The sequence below is a fragment of the Haliaeetus albicilla genome, chromosome 2, assembly GCF_947461875.1.
Source record: "Haliaeetus albicilla chromosome 2, bHalAlb1.1, whole genome shotgun sequence".
Taxonomy (NCBI): Eukaryota; Metazoa; Chordata; class Aves; order Accipitriformes; family Accipitridae; genus Haliaeetus; species Haliaeetus albicilla.
This window is the reverse complement of record NC_091484.1, coordinates 39,697,991-39,714,909: the sequence shown is the minus strand read 5'-3', so window position 1 is coordinate 39,714,909 and position 16,919 is coordinate 39,697,991. Positions and strand designations below refer to the sequence as shown.

The window sequence follows — 16,919 nt, the reverse complement described above, 5'->3', positions numbered from 1 at the left end:
ATTAGTCTATTTAAATGTTGAACTGGTAGCAGAAACTTACTCATGCAGATTTTAAATTTGCAGTAATCTGGGTTTAGCGAGGAAAATGACAGTTCACCAGTGTTTAGTTTTATATTGAGGTGCTCAGGTTTGAATAAAGTGGTTTAAAAAAAAGAAAAGAAGATTTTTGATTACTCTTTCTTATTGAAAGTTTCAGAAGGTTTTATTGCATTTGCACAGTTCCAGACAAGATGTCTGATTTACTGTATGGGTCAGCATTTAAGATGATTACAAGTAAATACATGACACAGCTAAACATAAGCTTGTACTATATGTACTGTGGCACTCCAGTTATCCTATGATAAATTTTTAAATGTTGAGGTAATTGGGTATCTCATCGCATCCATTTAGAAGTACAATCAAAATAGTAATATTATCTCTTGAACCTGCAGCTAATGCAGTCTTTACCAGTTGTTCGCTAATGTAGCTTGCTGCATTATCATAGAGTGTCTCAGAGGTGACTCTGCCTCTTCCTGCAGTTTGTGATTTGCAATTGGACAGGTATGTTTCTGTGTCCTCTTCAAACTGTGGTGCTGGTTTAGAACCCACTGGTGATAGAGTCTTTAGCAGTTCTTGACCAGTGTAACTTGCAGGTTTGTCACAAAATATCTTGGAGTCCATTTTTTGCGCCAGTTGTGGACCTGAGTCATAATTAGATAGGCATGCTTTTGTATCTTTTGGAGATAGGCATGCTTTTCTATCTTTTGGGGGCTGTTTCATGTCTTTAAACCCTATTGCCAGTACATTCTCTTGCAGCTGTTTATGGGTGCGACTTGGACCTGTTGCACAGAAAGTGTCAGTGTCTGTTTCTTCTTGCTCTGCAGGCTGTGGCTGAAAGATGTTACATACATAAACTTTTCTTTCCTCAAACTGTTTCAGTTTTTCAGAGCCACTTTGTGTGGTAGAATCAAGCTGTTTTATCTCTCTGTTCTGTGAATTTACTTCATTATTACTGAAAAGAGACAGTTCTGGATCAGCTTGATTTTTGTGGTCATCGGTTTCCTTAAGAACACCATCTTCACTTGGCAAATAATTCCTCCTAGAACATTTTGGCTTATTTTGTTGCAGGTTACCTTTTGAGTCAGTGAGAAGAATATCTTTATTGGAATACAGTACCTCTATTCCATGTTGCAGATCTTTAACAGCCTTTGAGTCATTTAAGTTGTCTTCAGTGAGGGGCATCAAATACTGACACTTACACAGAGAAGGTGCGTTTTGTTGAACACATTCATACATTCTCAAATAATGAGTGAATGTTGTTAGAGTTAATGCAAGTACTTCATTGTAATCCAAAACCTCCCAAAGCCCATTAGAAGCTAAAATAAGAAACTGACAATTATCATCAATAGGGACAGATATGGTATGAGGTACAGGTATAACAGATCTTTTCAGTACTGGATTGCCGTGATGTCCAAGACCCCTTGTAGTTCTCAGGTACCCCTCTACTAATCCGTCTGGTTCATTAGTGCTGATGTTTCCACCATTCTCAAATATGCGTTTTCTCTCGCTTACATTAGAAGTGCTGTGCTCTTTTGAGAGGCAGTGACTCTTTCCATTCTTACATAAGACTGCATGTGCATTACCTAAAAATGAAATAAGGTAATATTTTGTATTATAGCATACTGATTATTTTTTTAAGATACTGCTGTTCCATCAGCAGTTAGCCTTTTGCTAGGGACTGGGAAAAAAACTCAGGTCATAGTTCAATTATCTACTGCCACAGGCAACAATATGTCCATCAGTGAATCTGGTTCTATTTTACAGCAGTTTCCTGTGGTTTTTTTCCCCTCCCATTATTCAGAAGACTATTCCAGAACCTTGTTCTTCTGACTGCAACTAAACTCTTATGAGGAGTCTTAAGTGACATTCCATTCTGCTTAAAGTGCAGTCTGATAGAAATGTTGCACCTTGATTGTTTTTTTAAGCAAGAGTGCATATTTTTCTCAAATACTCTTTTTTTTTTCCTAGTAGAGTGTATGCTTTCAAATTATTACAGCTGAATGAACTCATCAAGAAGTTTCAGGTTCAGACTATTTTTAGCAGTATAAAATTTCTAGTACCTGAAAATAATTTGGACATCGTGTAGAATTTACTAACATGATGCCTTAAATCTTGTCCTCAGTTAAGGGACCCAACGGAGCAAGAGTTCTCACAGTCATCACAAGGAGTCAATGACTAACTTCTTTCCTTTAGGTACTTTACGTTTCCCTCAAAACTTTTGAAATCTGCAGGCTGAGAATGAAAAGTGTTAGAAATTGCAGCACTCTGGGTGTCTAGTCTTGTCAGACTTGAATGTAGAGTGTAAAGGCAAGCAGCTCTGAAACAAAGTGATGTATTGTTTGAGATCCTTTATGGCTACAGTGGGAGAAGACCATTTTTTCTGTTGGGGGGGTGACTGGTCTGCTCCCATGTGTTGGTACAAGGGCAAAAGTGGTGTGTTACAGAAGGAACTTGAATTGGATGGTAGCTTTCCAGGTGCTAATCTGGCTGCAGTATGTTCATTTATATTGTAATTTTAGTACCATCTGGCTAGACTAGGGCACGGATGTCTGGAAAGTGTTTATAAGTAGGCACTGCTTATACAGTAGTTGTATTTCTTGGAAAGTATTGGCATTGTCTAGTGTAGGAGGCAGCTAAGTGTAGTCTGTGTGAAGGCAGGTTTCTCTAGAATGTGATTCAGAATATCAAACTGAAGGATACACCTGTTCTATTGATTATAGAATGTAGATGCCTTAAGTTATGTTGTGTGAATGTTTCCTTGTGCTTGCTCCCTCCTTCGTCTGATTTCCATGGACAGCTAGAAGATTGTCTAAAATTTCCTTTGAACCCTCTGAGTAAGACCACCAGCTGTAAGCATAACAAAGGGCATAATATAACCCATGTGGAACAATTTGACTGCAAGAAAGAATAAAATCTAGTCACTTTTGGATGCAAGTTGCTTGTCTGCAAACCAGAGACAGGGCAAAAGAATCGACAAAAACTAGCTGACTTATCAATGTGGGACTAATGAAGAAGACAAAGCTGGCCAATGCCACCATCTCCTGCTCCTCGTATCTGACCATCCTCTTCAGTTGCTTACCTGGTGCTGAAGGAACATGTCTATACTTCTGTAAGAACACATTCCTGGAGGGAAAATGAAGCTTGTTGTGCAAATCTTTTTCTTTGATGTGATACAATTGGTGGAAAATTAAGTGTATTAGATTAAATAAATGTGTATTTAGAAGTGGTTCAAAAATGTGGACTTTAATCATAAAAGGCTTGAAGTATCTCTGATGAACTTCAAGCCTTAACTCATTAGCAGAGCTTGAGTTTACAGTATGTTTAATTGCAGCCAGCAGAAAATCTCATCTGGGAGGGAAGGATGGAGGCAGGTAACTAGAACCAGAAAACTTAGGTTGGGTGAATTCTCTACCAAATTTTCTTACCTTCATCCTACCTCTCAAGCTCATCGTAATAAAAGTCGGTTTCTTACCCAATAAGGTGAAAACAAATGCATTTGTTAGTTCTGAAAACATTACAACCTTTACGTGAGTACTCCTGTATTCAGTTAAAGGTGTGACTGCATCTCCTGCAAGAATATCTGTGCTAGTGCTAAACTACCAATTTTGATACCAGTAACAGTAAAGTTCTGGTTGCAGCAGAAATGCTTGTTGGAGGTAGAGGAAGTATGGATATAGCAACAAGCACTGGGAAGATGGAGGAAAGGGAGGGGGTAGACCACAATTACTTATTTCAGTGTCAGTGCATATTCAAGTTTGTTTATAGTGTTCCTCAGACTGGCAGAGAATTGTTAAGCAAAAATACTTTTTTAGTTTTTCCAAGTGTGGAATATGTTTTTAGGGGTTGGGGGTTTTTGCCTCCTGAAAAAAATGAAGCCTTTCAAATAGTTTTCCCTTTACTGAACTTTGACCCTCTTGATTAATTTCAGTCAAATTTTATGTGAAGAAATATGAAGAAGTCTTAAAAGTTTTGTGAATACACTCATCTGAGGAGGAATGATGGAAAGTGGTGATCACCATCACCCTGGTGATGGAAAGTTGCAGTGTTAGTAGCATGCTCCTTACTCATGCTAGGGAGAGTGATAGAAAAGTCTTACAATGCTGGGCATGTGGTTCAAGCAGAGACTGGAAGACACCAGAGAACATAACCGTAGACACAAATCCATTTGAGACTATTCACCCAGTGGCCTTTTTTATGTGATTCTGCTTGTGTACTCCTTCATGGGAAAGCAAGTATCTTGCTTGTAATCTTAGACCTGTCTTCTGTACACAAGAGAACTTAACTGGTAACAAAAATCACCAAGTGGGAAGATACAATGACTGGAGTTCCTAAGAACTGCAAGAGCTTTGTCTGGTGTTTCCTGCAGCAGGGCTGGGTGGAGAAGCATTATGAATGTATCAGTATTTCTGATTGTAATTAGTAACTGATTTTCTACACTATAGAAAGGCAAAGCACGTCTCTACTTCATGAGGAAACAGGTCTGAATAGATCTTCTGTAACAACAGTAAATAACCAATTCCTAGTTCAGAAATTAATAATTCAGATGATCTCCACCAGATCATGTTTGCAGTTTGCTGGTAGAAAAATGTGGTGTCACTTAGTGAAACAAATGAATAAAAGGAATATCCTGAGCATGTGTCATTGACACAAGGAATTTATCAGATGTAAAATCAGAAGAGTTATGATTGTCTGCTCTAAAATGATGACACCTTAAACTTCATCTTGATTTAAAAAAAAAAAAATTGTCCTTACACAAGTGACCTCTGTAAGAGTAGTATTACGGAATGTTTATTATTAACTGTGTCTTTTGCATTAGTAAATTGACTTCACTGCTTTAACTCAAATATATTGAAGGTACTTATTAGATACGCTTAATACTTATTGCCTCATACAAGGATCAGTTGCAAGGGAGTTTATCATGTCTCCTTCACATTGTCAAGTTAAAGCAATTGCAGCTTTTTATCTCCAAATATCTACTGCCAACAAATCTCTAGATTAGCTTATTTTTTTCACTCTTTATTAGGCAAAAAAAATCCTGGTGTGGAATGTACATACCTGTATTGGCAACGTGCAGTAACCCAGCAGCACCTTTGGCTTGTCTGGTTAATGGACTATGTGTATTGTTTTCAGAATGTTTTCTTCCTTCTTCCCCATTGCCATCTGTCTCTTTGCTGGGGATTCTTTCCACCAAACAGGTAACTACTGAACAGCCACTCCAGCGAACTTTGGAAACCTCATTCCTTCCCAGTCGTAAAAGTCTATCCATTCTCCAAAAGGACTTGGCGTATGCTTTGTGAATCCATTCGTAAATATTGGTCTTGTTGGTCTCGCCATTGCCTGGTTTATCAGAGAAAATCTTCTCTTTTTCCCTGTAATCTGCCTTGATTACTGTGGTGAAAGAATCTAGAATTTGCTGTTCATCCTTACTCTTTTTGTAGGAGGAATCTGTTTGAGCAAGCTGGTCAAGAAATAAAAGTGGAAGCTCTGCTGCAACTGTTTCGGCAGCTGTTACACCATGAGACCCATCAGCTATCCCTAGAAAACATGTATCTGACCTATTTCCATAGTTGTTGAGCACAATAAATCTGTCTTCCATGTCTCCCTGCCATGTGGAATTTTTATCTTGGCAAATTGATAATGCTTTTATTAAAGAATTATTTACTTTCTTGAAAGTACTAGGATTGTTAATATTAGCAGGATCACGATATGATGTCGGAGTGTGGTTATCCATAAGGAATTCAAATGAATAATCAATCTTCTGCCTATGTGTCTCAGAATATTTAGGAATCTTGGTCAATTTTGAAATTAGTTGCTGTCTCTGAGCCAAAAGTGTTTTGTTGTCAGTTTTTGTTTGTGGGCTATCAAAGCCCAGCAAAGTTAGGGCTTTGTGGGTTTTTTTATGATAAAGAAGGTGCTCTGGAGATATTGTTTGTTGACATGCAGAGCAAAAAATTGAAATGCGCTTGCAATCATTGTTCTCAGGTGCAATTGTGACCTTCTCCAGGTGATCTTCCTGGTCTCTGGAAAGTTCAAAATCAGGTGGGTTTGATTTGTCCTGAGATTTTTCCTCCCATGTCATTCTATAAAGGAGTTGAATATGTTAAGAGTTTTTGTATTTCAACGTTTTAATATTAGGTAACACTACATGTACCTAAGCTTTGTTCTCACTCTCTTATAAACTGAATTGCATCATTGCATGCTAATGCATACATGGTCAAGAAACTGGGAAGCCCATGTGAGATTGTATAAAAATTGTAACTAGTAACTATGTTAAAAATCATTAATACAGCAAATTCAAGAAGTGAAATGTTTGGAAATACAGAGTTCATGACACAATTTAGATTATTCCTGTACCTAGTGAGGTTTCAGTCAGTTGTTTCCTGCTTGTGATTCAATGCATAGCCCTGTGCCTTCACACTGTCAGAACTGTAAATATGACGTAGTTCCTCATCAGCTTTTCTGTATCTATGCATTACTTTCCAGACATGGTAGTGGAGTGTAAGTCCTACTTGGAAAAAAAAAAAAAGGCATATTCAAGATTAAGATAAAAATCTACCAATCTTGAGCGCAAAATATGAAACGGCCAGAAGCATTGATGTATCTCTTTAATCAAATCTCTCTCATTGCCATCAGTTTTAGTTGTGAGGACTTCAGACGTCGACTGGAAAAAAATTACACCATTGTATTTAGGTACACAGAAGGTAAATTACATTTATGTGGACAATGTTCTGTTGCTTTTCCTTGCTTACAAGAGCTAGATTTTGCAGTGTTCATGTTCCTTTAATGTAGAATGGATTTTGAATGTGTCAGTTTCTAAATCAATCAAGCATAATGAAGAACAAAAGTAGTATCAAATAGGCAAGTAGTGTTTGAGCTTTTAGGTCTGCAGGAAACACCCCTGCTCGTTGAGCTGCAAGAACCTGCGAGCAGCAGCGTATGCCCTCTGTATTCTCTAGCCATCAGGATGGAAGGAGAGACGTGCTTTGCAACAGAGCTCGCCGAAGAGCAACGAGGCTGAAAATGTGGAATCGAGGCCAGGTACTGCAGGACACCATAAGGTCTAGCCTGCACAAGCCTCTCTGCCCAGTCTCCAGCCAAAGCTAATTATCTTCCTCCTGTCCCCATGCACCTCCTTTCTCCCACTTCAGCTCCTTGCTCCAGTCTCCCCTTCCTTGCCAGCTTGGTCTCTCTCGCTCCTCAGTCTCCTTCCTTGATGCTGTCTTACTATTCTTAGGTCTGGCACCTGGTGCCACAAACCCAAGAGTCAGAGCTGTAGAGTGAGTCCTAGGGAGGCACTCCCTAATAAGACGCCAGCCGGTGCAGAGGGGACCTACACGTGGGCATGTCTCTACTCGGCACCGGCAAACCAATGCGTCTTTTATTGTAACTTGCTCTGATTTGGGTAAATTTACAAGAAAGACAAAAGGTCTGCCACTGATGCCACCTCGGCCAAATTTCCAAGCCCTAGTTTAAAACCTGACAGTCTTGGAGCTTCTCTATAAAATAGTTATTAGAATTTTGGTTTAATACAAGCAAAACTACATATTTTTCAAATCACATTCTCGGAAAGAGCTAAACCATATTACCTGGAACTTTTTCAAATGATTCTGCTTCAGGCTTGGAAAATCTAAGTATGAACTGTTAATATCTGGCAGAGTTTTAAGTTACTGGAAACATGAAGTGACCCTATTGGTAGCAGCACTAAGAATTCTGCCTATAATTTGAAATGGGTAAGAAAATATGTATATAACATACGGAGGAAATATCAATATTGCTTACGCAGCAGATGAAGTTAAAATTGTTCGAATGGCTGCTGTGACCTATAAGATGATGTGCAGCTAAGCCTTACAGCTGCTTGGATAACATCCTCTCCCCATAGATCAGCACGTAACGTACGTGTACAGACACCATAATAACACAAAATCCTGACACTGAGAAGCTCAGCTTGCCAGCCTGTACATCATCTGACTACTAAGCATGAAAGCATAGTGTGTTTATTTAGTCAATTAAGTTTGGTGTGTTTATTTAGCATTTAGTAGTTATGTGTGTATGGATGAGAAATATCAGACAAAAATGCACATATTACAGGGTTTTAATGTATGCTCTGTTCTGAGATTTCTGACATTCACTGACCATTGTTAGCTGCTGTTAATCCACCATCAGGGCAAATAACAGTGGTTTAGCAGCGGTAATATCCCACAGCATCATTGCAAGTGTAATTTCATGCTGCTTCAACCTCATCCATCCTCTGGGGCCCCCTCCTTAAACTTGATACAGCCACACCTTAAAGTAACTGTTTTGGAACTGTTGTCTCTTCCAGGATTTCAGCTGGGAAGTAAAGTTTCTTCTCTCTCATTATTTCTGTTCATCATCTCTGGGTTATAAGCATTTCCATTATTTGTTTTTCAAGGCATGCACTTTTTTCATGTGGTAATGGTTGTTTGATGAAATTCCTTCAACTGTTTGAGAATTACTGGAGCATTAAAAGATGAAGCCCCAACCTCCTCCAACTTCAATTAATGTCAATACATCTTAAAGAATCAAATGCCTCTGATTAGCTGAGATATATTTTCTTCTTATAATTTTATAATTGGGCTCTTTAGTAGAGGGTGGTGCCACTTAAAAACCCCTTATGACACTGTAGTATACCTTGTCCTTGCAGAGGTGAGCTTGCAGGTGGCTACAGCTCTCAATCTGCTCTAGGACCAGTTTATGGGAAAGTCCATCTCTCCGCAAGAGGTGAGCATCAGCCTCTTCTAGAAATGCTGCACCACTTTAATAGGGCCAGATAAGGAGGCACATGATTAAAATAGCAGAGAAAGATATGCTTGCACAGATCCCTTTTCCTTTATTCTGCATAGTTTGAATTTGAGACTGGGAGATTGCACAAGCCTTTTCACTGCTGTCATCGTGATGATGCATTCAGGTGTGAGAAAAATTAGGACTAATATATACAGAAAATCTGGTAAGCTGCTTTTTGTCAGCCTTTTAAATATGAACCCATTTTACATTTAGTGTACATAAAAGCCCCTTGGATTAGAGACAGGAAATTGAAAACTTTCAATAAAATGCTAGTTTGACCTCAGTAAACTTAATTTGTAGCAAACATACTTTGTAGATGTTTTTATCCCTGTAAATGGGTGTAAGTGTTAACAAATCACAATTTCAGAGCACCAAAACGGTCCCACTTTATTACAATTTGTAAATAACCAGGAATAATGTAGGTAATAATTCATGTAGAACAACAAGATACGCTACAACTCTTCAGTTGCAATCATTTTGCTCATAATTATTAAAAGGACAGCCCTGATGTTAATTTTTATAGTATGCATACACTGCTTATGTTAATAGCTGAAAACCTTGTAAAAATGAAATAAAAAAAGGAAACATTTCCTTTGTTGATCTCTTATGAGGTAAAAAGATTAGTCTATATTTCCTTCTTTCCTTCCTTGTATTTCCCTCATCAGGAACAGATACAGACTTGCAAGTTTTTTGCTGTCAGGTTAAAGGATAACAGTGAGATGGTGACAACACAATACATGAAGCTAAAGTGCTCTCAGCCTCAGAGAGCAAAAGAAAAAATTCAGCTTTCTAGCTCACTGCAGTTTCCCTGTGCCTATTTAGGGAGCCAAAACCCAGGACTGTTTAATGTTCTGAGCTAAAAATAGAAGCAGTAAAAAAAAAAAAAAAAAAAAAAATTAGAAGATGTAGAAGAATGGGGGGTGAACCACAGTTTGAGATCGTGTTTTCAAGGGCAAAAATCCTATTTACTGTTTGTGTCACAACAAAGAGCCTTTTGGTCAGTGCTTAGTCCTGCTGCTAGGAGAGGGAGGCTGCTTCACCTCTCTGCCACACACTGCCCTGTCTGTAAGAGGGGCAGAACTGAGGCAGAGCACAAGGCTGCAGGCCAGGGACTTGTATGGCAGAGGATACCATCATTCCAGTAAACCTTGTACTTCTGGCAACCCTCTCTAGCTGTGGCACTTGGAGTTGCTTGCTGTTCGTATAGTAAGGTGAGATTATTTTCCGTTTCTGCAGTTTGGCACTACAATCTCATTTTTTAATTAGTGAAGCTGTTGCTAACTAAGGACCCAGGACCTGATTTGTATCCAAACAGAAGAGTCCCAGATCAGTCATCTCCCTCTGACACGTCCTTCCAGTCTCCACCCAGAGCGTGCTTCTTCCTCGCTTACCTTTGTCACAGTCAGCACTTCATTTACACAATCTCTAGTCCTGAACTCCTTCCTCTGTGGTGCTTGTTTTTATTATTGTTATTATTTGCTACATACTTGTAGCCTTAGAAAACAGTGACTATTATTGATGCTGAAACCAGCACTGGGAAGATGCCTGCCTGCCTGTGGGTCACAGGAGGAGGCGGAGGAGGGCTGTACGATGTAAAATGGAGGTCATGCTATTATCAGTTAATATGTATAAAGAGGCTTCACTGCTGCAAATTCTTGCTGAATCAGCACCAGCTTCCTTGCCTGTCTCTTCCTTCTTCCCTGCTTTACTTCTTGCCCTGCCCTTCCTCTGCTCACGCCTCAGCCGGCGCTTCCCTCCCGGTCCCCCCTTTCCCACGTGCCCATGATGCCACGGTACGGCTCCCGTTGCCTCCCTGCCTTCAGCCCTGCTCCTCTCCTCCCGACAGATTTCCCTTCCCTCTGCCCGTCGCACAGTTCGGTAGCGGCACCTCCCCTGGAAAACTGTTGGCGAATGCATCGTACCCGCTTACAGAAGCCATGGTGGGGACTCTCGGCATCACGGGGACTGGCCCCTGGCAAGGAGCCACCACGGGGGCCGGTGGGGCTGCAGCATTTGCCGTGGTGCAGGCTGACGGTGCTGTGCAGTGCATGGCCTGTGGCATAGCCAGAGCCAGGGTACAGGCAAGCACTGTCACCTGTGCAGGGGCTGCCTTACCAGGTCCCAGTTTTACATGGTCACCTTTGGCCAAAGCAGCAAAGATCTTATATCTTATTTGAAAAACCTTAAGTAGCCTTTATTAAATGCATACAAGACCTCTGAAAAACTCTCCACCTGAAAAGACAAACTCATTTGATAACCCAGCAGCCGTGCCCTACACCTTCCACCCCTTTTAGCAGGGCTGGCCCTCTCAGTCTCCAAAACCATCTGCAAAAGGAATGCTGCAGAAGGAACAAGACATCTTCTCCCGAGTGAGTCAACTCAGGTGTGTGTAGAACCCTGCTTACTGTATCCCCAGAAGCAACGATGCAGCTTCAAGGAAGTCTTGTTATGAAAGGTGTGGGAAGAGACAAAGATGAACCTGGTGAGTCACAGGATCATGCCAGGAGCAGAGCCTGCCTTGGGGACCTGGGAAGACTCCCACCCCTAGACCTGATAATAGGCAAGAAAGAAGGAAGTGATTAATAATTAAAATAATTATGGGATAAATTAAGATAGTCTCCTTATTTATCTTCTTAAGTGTTGTCCAAAACTGGAATCCTGGGATTCCAGGCCAACTGGTTTTATGTCATCCTATAAAGTGGAAAGGGTCCCCATCATTAGGTCTTCTTGGGTGAGAATTATAATTTGTCACACTGTCTGCTTAGGCAGAGGTGCAACTCCTCAGCTGGGAGGAAGCATCGAACTGGGAAATGGGAGTAGCAAAACAATGGCAAAACCAGCTCTTTCTACACTCCGCATATTTTGCACCTGTTCTCAGTAGCTAGGTCTGTCTTGGCAGGGCAGCGCAGCAGTTCGTAACCCACCGAGGGCCTGCGTGGGGCAGAGAGGCTGCAAGCCCACTGAGCTCAGCATGGCAGGGGAGGCACATGAGGTTTTGGGGATCCACAAGGAGAAAGCGGTGGCAGAAGCAGCAGATGGATGAAGATAATGTCACCGTGCCTCCTGCACTCTCCTGCCAGTGACACCCTGTCTCCCTCACCCCACAAACCCAAGTCTGGGGTTACTGCTGTACTCCCGGGGTTCCTCTGCTTTTCCCAGCTGTACACACCATGATTATGGTTGGTCTAAATGGAGATTTTTAACCCATTTAATATCTGTGGTTTAACTGAGGTGCTTGCAGTTTTGTCCATAGTTCTTAGGACTTCCAGGTGCTCTCCCATGCAGATAGGGGGAAGACTCAGGAGGGGGCTTGCACAGTCAGATGTGCTTAGGCCAGTGTAACTTTATCTTACAGAAATAAAAGGGTGCAGGTAGCAGAAAAGAGGCTGCTTCCTTCCCACCCCCTGCCAGCTGAGCCTGTGCCATTCGCCCAGGGGTCTGTAAGGCTGCCAGCACTGACTGACCTGCCCTACGCAGGCATGGGATGGTTAGTCAGGAAAACTGTCAAAGCACAAAGTACGTTGACCAGGGTCCCAGAGAATGGTGGTGATCTCTGCCACGTATTAAGTGGCAGAAAGAAGAGAAAAGGATGTTAGAGAAAGGAATAAATGAAACAAAAAAACAACTTGTGTGGAGGCAGAAGAAAAAAAAGGTAAGGGGAAAATAGACAGTATGTCCCACGTTTGCATGAAGCAATCCAGAGCTCTCGCTACCACGAAAGAACAGTGTAAGCCTATGCAGTGACTGCAGATAGCTAAGTCTCTGAAATTCGCACACACGCTTCACACTGTACTCGCAAAGGCAGTAAATGTCCTGTGCTCCATAAGCCCAGCCTTTTCTCACTTGGCTTGTGTTAAATCAAAACTGACTGCAGTCAAGAATGGCATCCTCTGGGTAAGAAGTGAATAAAAACTGCTAAGTGCTCCATCACTAACAAGAAATTTGTGTCATGAGTGTGGCAATGACATTTTCTCCATTTTTTTTCACATTTTTTTCCTCTAAAAACTGGGTAATTGGGGTGTGAGGTTCCCTACAACAGACAAAGGCCTAGTGGGAATGTCTGCCATCTGCATTATTAAAGTCACATGTAAGCACCATGGGAAGCCGACAAGATAATAGAGACAGCACAATGAACAAAACTTTTGTACTGTTAATACTTCCAGTGATTCATAAAATATTGATAGCAGTCCTGAATGTGTGGTGGCCAAGAGGGAGGCCACTTCACCCACAAGGAATGCGCTAATGAAAGGATACAATAGGATTTTATACTCGAAGAAATTCCCTGGAGGGGCAAGAGCTCCGCTTTTCACATTTGCATTCAATGGCAAGAATAAAAACAGGTGGGAGAGCAGGAAGAAAGTTCCATCTTGAACAAAAGGAGGGAGAGAGGGCTGGGTTGGGCACACTGGCTCCTCTCGGCTGGGAGACAGGGATGAGGGGTACGGGTGGGCTCCCAGGGCACGGCTGCAGGCTGCGAGGTCCCTCTCAGAGAGGTAGCATTCATCATTAGGCTCTCAGTTGAGTCATTCTTTAACTTACATGACCGAGATAGGCCCCAAAAGCCCAAAATGACAGCTAGGTAATAACCAGGCGTCAGGCACACCCTAAACTGCATTTTAATTTCCTCTTTTGTGACTTGGCATCAAGAATGCAACCGCCTCCTTTGCTGGAACAACCCGCATGCTCTTGCATTTAAGCCTGTCAGGTGCTCACAGTGAATTTGGGCAAGAGCAACAAATGCGAGATGCACATCTGCTGGGAGCACAGGCTCTGAGCAGGCACCTCTTTGGGGTTATCAGCAGCCTGAGAGAGACCTGAGAATCACAGGACCTGGCACCGGGTCTCATCCAGCTCCTGGCTTGCTTAATTTGATGCAGATGAGTAGTCTTCCTGAAGTCACCCGGCTACTCACCTGAGTTTGTGAGCTGAGCAGCACAGGCAGGCAGCAGGTAGCTCTGCTCCCACCAGCGCTTCCTTGCTCAATGCAGGTTTCATAGTCAGTTCGACTTGTGCAAACCCACTGACATGCCCCGAAGGACAGAAACTGAAAAATGTGGCGAGGGTTTTTCAGACAATGCTTTGAGTTTGAATCTAATTTAATGTCTTCATAGTGCATGTTTAATGATGAAAAATAAACACCAGAGTGGCCCTGTTGTGCTCAGAGTTATGCATGCATTACAATTAGAAAATTAATATGGACTTGCTTGTAAATTCAGTCAACAGAAAAAGCCAGCTTGGGTATATGAAATTGGGAATGATGTGTATACACTCATATGTCAAAGCACAATTTTTTTGTTTTTTCCTAATGTACTGTAACCTGTCTTGGCCAAATTACATTCGCTGAAGCCACCACAAGTCAACACAGCCCAAGTTATAGTCCCATGTCTCCAGCCAGCAAACGATCTTTTCATTCCTTATTCTTGCCAAAATTGTGAATGTAATATTTGACTTGTCACTGTAGCAGTTTAAGACAAAGTAAAGCTTTTTTCTTTTTTTTAAACAATATAATTGCACAAAGTTAGAATGAGAGCAATGACTTAAATCAGGCTTGAAGTTAAAAAAAAAAAAAAAAGGCTTACCTATTTGCAGTTAAAGAGTGATTTCTTTCTAAGCTGCTCCTCTGCAGTAGCAGGCAGTAGTTCTGCATGTGTAGTGAAATTAGTGTTTATAAATGTTACTATAGTAACTGTATCCGTAGCCACAGGCTGGTAGACAGTGTTCTGGTTATCTAGTGAGAAGCAAGGTAAAAAGGAAAAAAAGAGACATAGTGTTGTAAGACAGCCGTGCACTTGATGATTCAAGAAGGAACAGCAGTAAAAGTGTTTTTTGCCTTTATACTAACCAGTGCCTTGTTGCATGCAATACAGCAGTGTTTTTCCCATTAGAACCTCATAAACACACCATGAAATGTAAACAAATATTCAGGCTTTTAACCAAAGTCAGTATCTGCTTCCTAACAACTTTCATCTTTGATTTTACTTTAATGGAAGTAAAAACTTGTCAGGCTTTTAAGGACCTTTAAGAATAAGGTGAAAGAATAAGGTCATTTGCCTAGGCTGTGATCCTGTGAACACTCACCTGTGCAGCTTCAGACATAAATGCACGCCGAGTGGCCTTAATAAATATCAGTGGAGTTACTCACCTGTGTGAAAATAGTAAACATATTTTCAGAATTGAAACTTGTAATTAATTTATATGCGGGTGTGCAAACCTAATGCTGGGTTAAATATCATTAGCTTACCGCTTAAAGGAGAAGCTGGTGATTTGGAGAGAAAAAAAAAAACAAAACGAAAAACATACTGGGGGATGTAAAGGCTACAGCAGCTCCCAGAAAAACTGTGAGTCGATGTTCAGGCATGGACATTAAGCGGTTCATAGGAGCCAATATGTTGTTCCAGACGGGCTCTTTGCTCGTAACATTTGCTACCGAAGAAGAGTGGGAAAGCTGAAAGTGAAACTAAGCAGTAACAGTTTCATTTTCAAGACCGAGAGGAGAGTAGAAACCGAACCGGCATAAAAAAATGCAAAGAGGTTCTTAGGTGACTGTTACCACGCAGCACCTATTTGTTATCCTAAAACATGATTCAGACGCTTAAAAAAAAAGTTTAAAAAAATCATTCTCTCTTCAATTTAAGCGAAACCGGATTTTTTTTTTTTTTATTTTTTTCCCTTTTAATTTGCTGCGAAGCTTGGGGCAGCCGCCGCCGAGCGCAGCGGCTCCTCCACCTTAAGAGTCCGTCTTAAAGCACGGGGGATGGCAGCAGCCATCTTACGGGTCGCTGTCACAGCTGCTGGGAAGCCCGAAGCCAGCCCCGGCCTCCGCCGCGGGGTCCCCGTCCCCGGGGACCCCGCGGCGGAGGCCGGGAGGGCAGATCCCGACCCCCCCCATCGATTTAAAACCTCAGCAAAAAAAAAAAAACCCACAAACCCAGACCCCCCTTTTCATGAAAATACTACAGCGTTTTCCTGTATTCCTTTCTTTTTTCCCCCATCATTTGATGAATATGCTAACTCGCCGTATAACCTTACGCTTGAAAACATCCCCAGGAGCTGAGAAGGTGAGGGATGGGGGGAGACCACAGGGAAAAGTGTTTTCTCCCCCCCCACCCATACTACTCCTAACTTTGCAGAAGTCTGGAGTCATCTTTGCTTGCCCGGCGCAAGGTGGCAAGGCCCTGCGCCTGTGAGCGCTCTTTATATGCTGGGATTCCCTTCCAAACTAATATTGCTGCTTCAGGTTTACACATCAAAGAGCCGTAGATCCCACGCAAACGCCCAGCCTCAGCTTTTTACACGGTGGTGCTGTAGTACAGAATTGCCATTTGTGGTTTCTCACGGCTCAACCGCGTTTTTTACATACATGCAACGGAGCGTAACCGCCTCCAACCCGAAGCACTTGCTTCTGTGCAGAGAGCTCAGTTTCTGTGGCGGGATCATTTACTTAATTTTAGCTTTCAATTAAAAGGTGATCCCTTTAAGACATAAGTTGCTGCTGTCAACGCTTGTTTCTGGACAAAAAAAAAAAAAAAAGAGAAGCAAGCCCCAAAAACACGACGCGAGGAACTGAGCAGGGAGTTTCTGAATTCTCCTGCACGTCAAAGCGACCGGCATTTATCTACGGAATTAGAAATCAGCTGGGGAAAAAGGAATCCTGTAAGAGCGGCCGCAAGCGCGCAGTGGGGAAACACAGCGGTTAAGTCAAGCAAAGTAGCGGCGCGGCGCGACGCGGGGGAACGGAGGCTGCGGCGGCACCGCGGGCTCCGGGAGCGCGGCCGCCCCGCTCCGCCGCCGGCCCGGGCCCCGCGCCGTGCGCGCAGCCAGCGATGTCGCCTCTTTCACGGGCGGCTTTCCCCGCAGCCTCCCGGGGGGCGGGCTGGCTCCGTGGCAGCTTCCCGCACGCAGCGGGTGCCGCCGCCACCCGCCCCCGCGGTGCGCAGCGGAGGGAGGCGGGTGCCGGCCATTCCCCCCCCCCCCGCCCGGCGGGGCAGGAGCCGCCCGCGGAGCGGCGGGTCCCTCCTCCCGCCCCCCCCCCCCCCCCCCCCCGGGGAGCAGCCGGCGGCGGCGCGGCGAAGGGGAGG

At 42.7% G+C, this 16,919-nt stretch overlaps 1 protein-coding gene across 4 annotated transcripts; it reads right to left on the bottom strand.

The window, feature by feature from the left end:
- Nucleotides 1-121: 121 nt before the first annotated feature.
- PP2D1 (protein phosphatase 2C like domain containing 1) lies at nt 122-16,825 on the bottom strand. Of its 4 annotated transcripts, none has more exons than XM_069771946.1 (4): nt 14,421-16,825; nt 6,394-6,544; nt 5,095-6,119; nt 122-1,622 (listed from the first exon to the last, which is right to left on the bottom strand). In XM_069771946.1, exons 3-4 carry the CDS (start codon nt 6,116-6,118, stop codon nt 349-351), a joined length of 2,298 nt encoding a protein of 765 aa, XP_069628047.1. In that variant the 5' UTR covers nt 6,119; nt 6,394-6,544; nt 14,421-16,825; the 3' UTR covers nt 122-348. The 4 variants fall into 4 exon arrangements, with proteins under 4 accessions (XP_069628047.1, XP_069628038.1, XP_069628030.1 ...); XM_069771937.1 differs by lacking the exon at nt 6,394-6,544 and having other exon boundaries at nt 14,421-14,983; nt 15,083-16,825; XM_069771929.1 differs by lacking the exon at nt 6,394-6,544.
- Nucleotides 16,826-16,919: the final 94 nt, after the last annotated feature.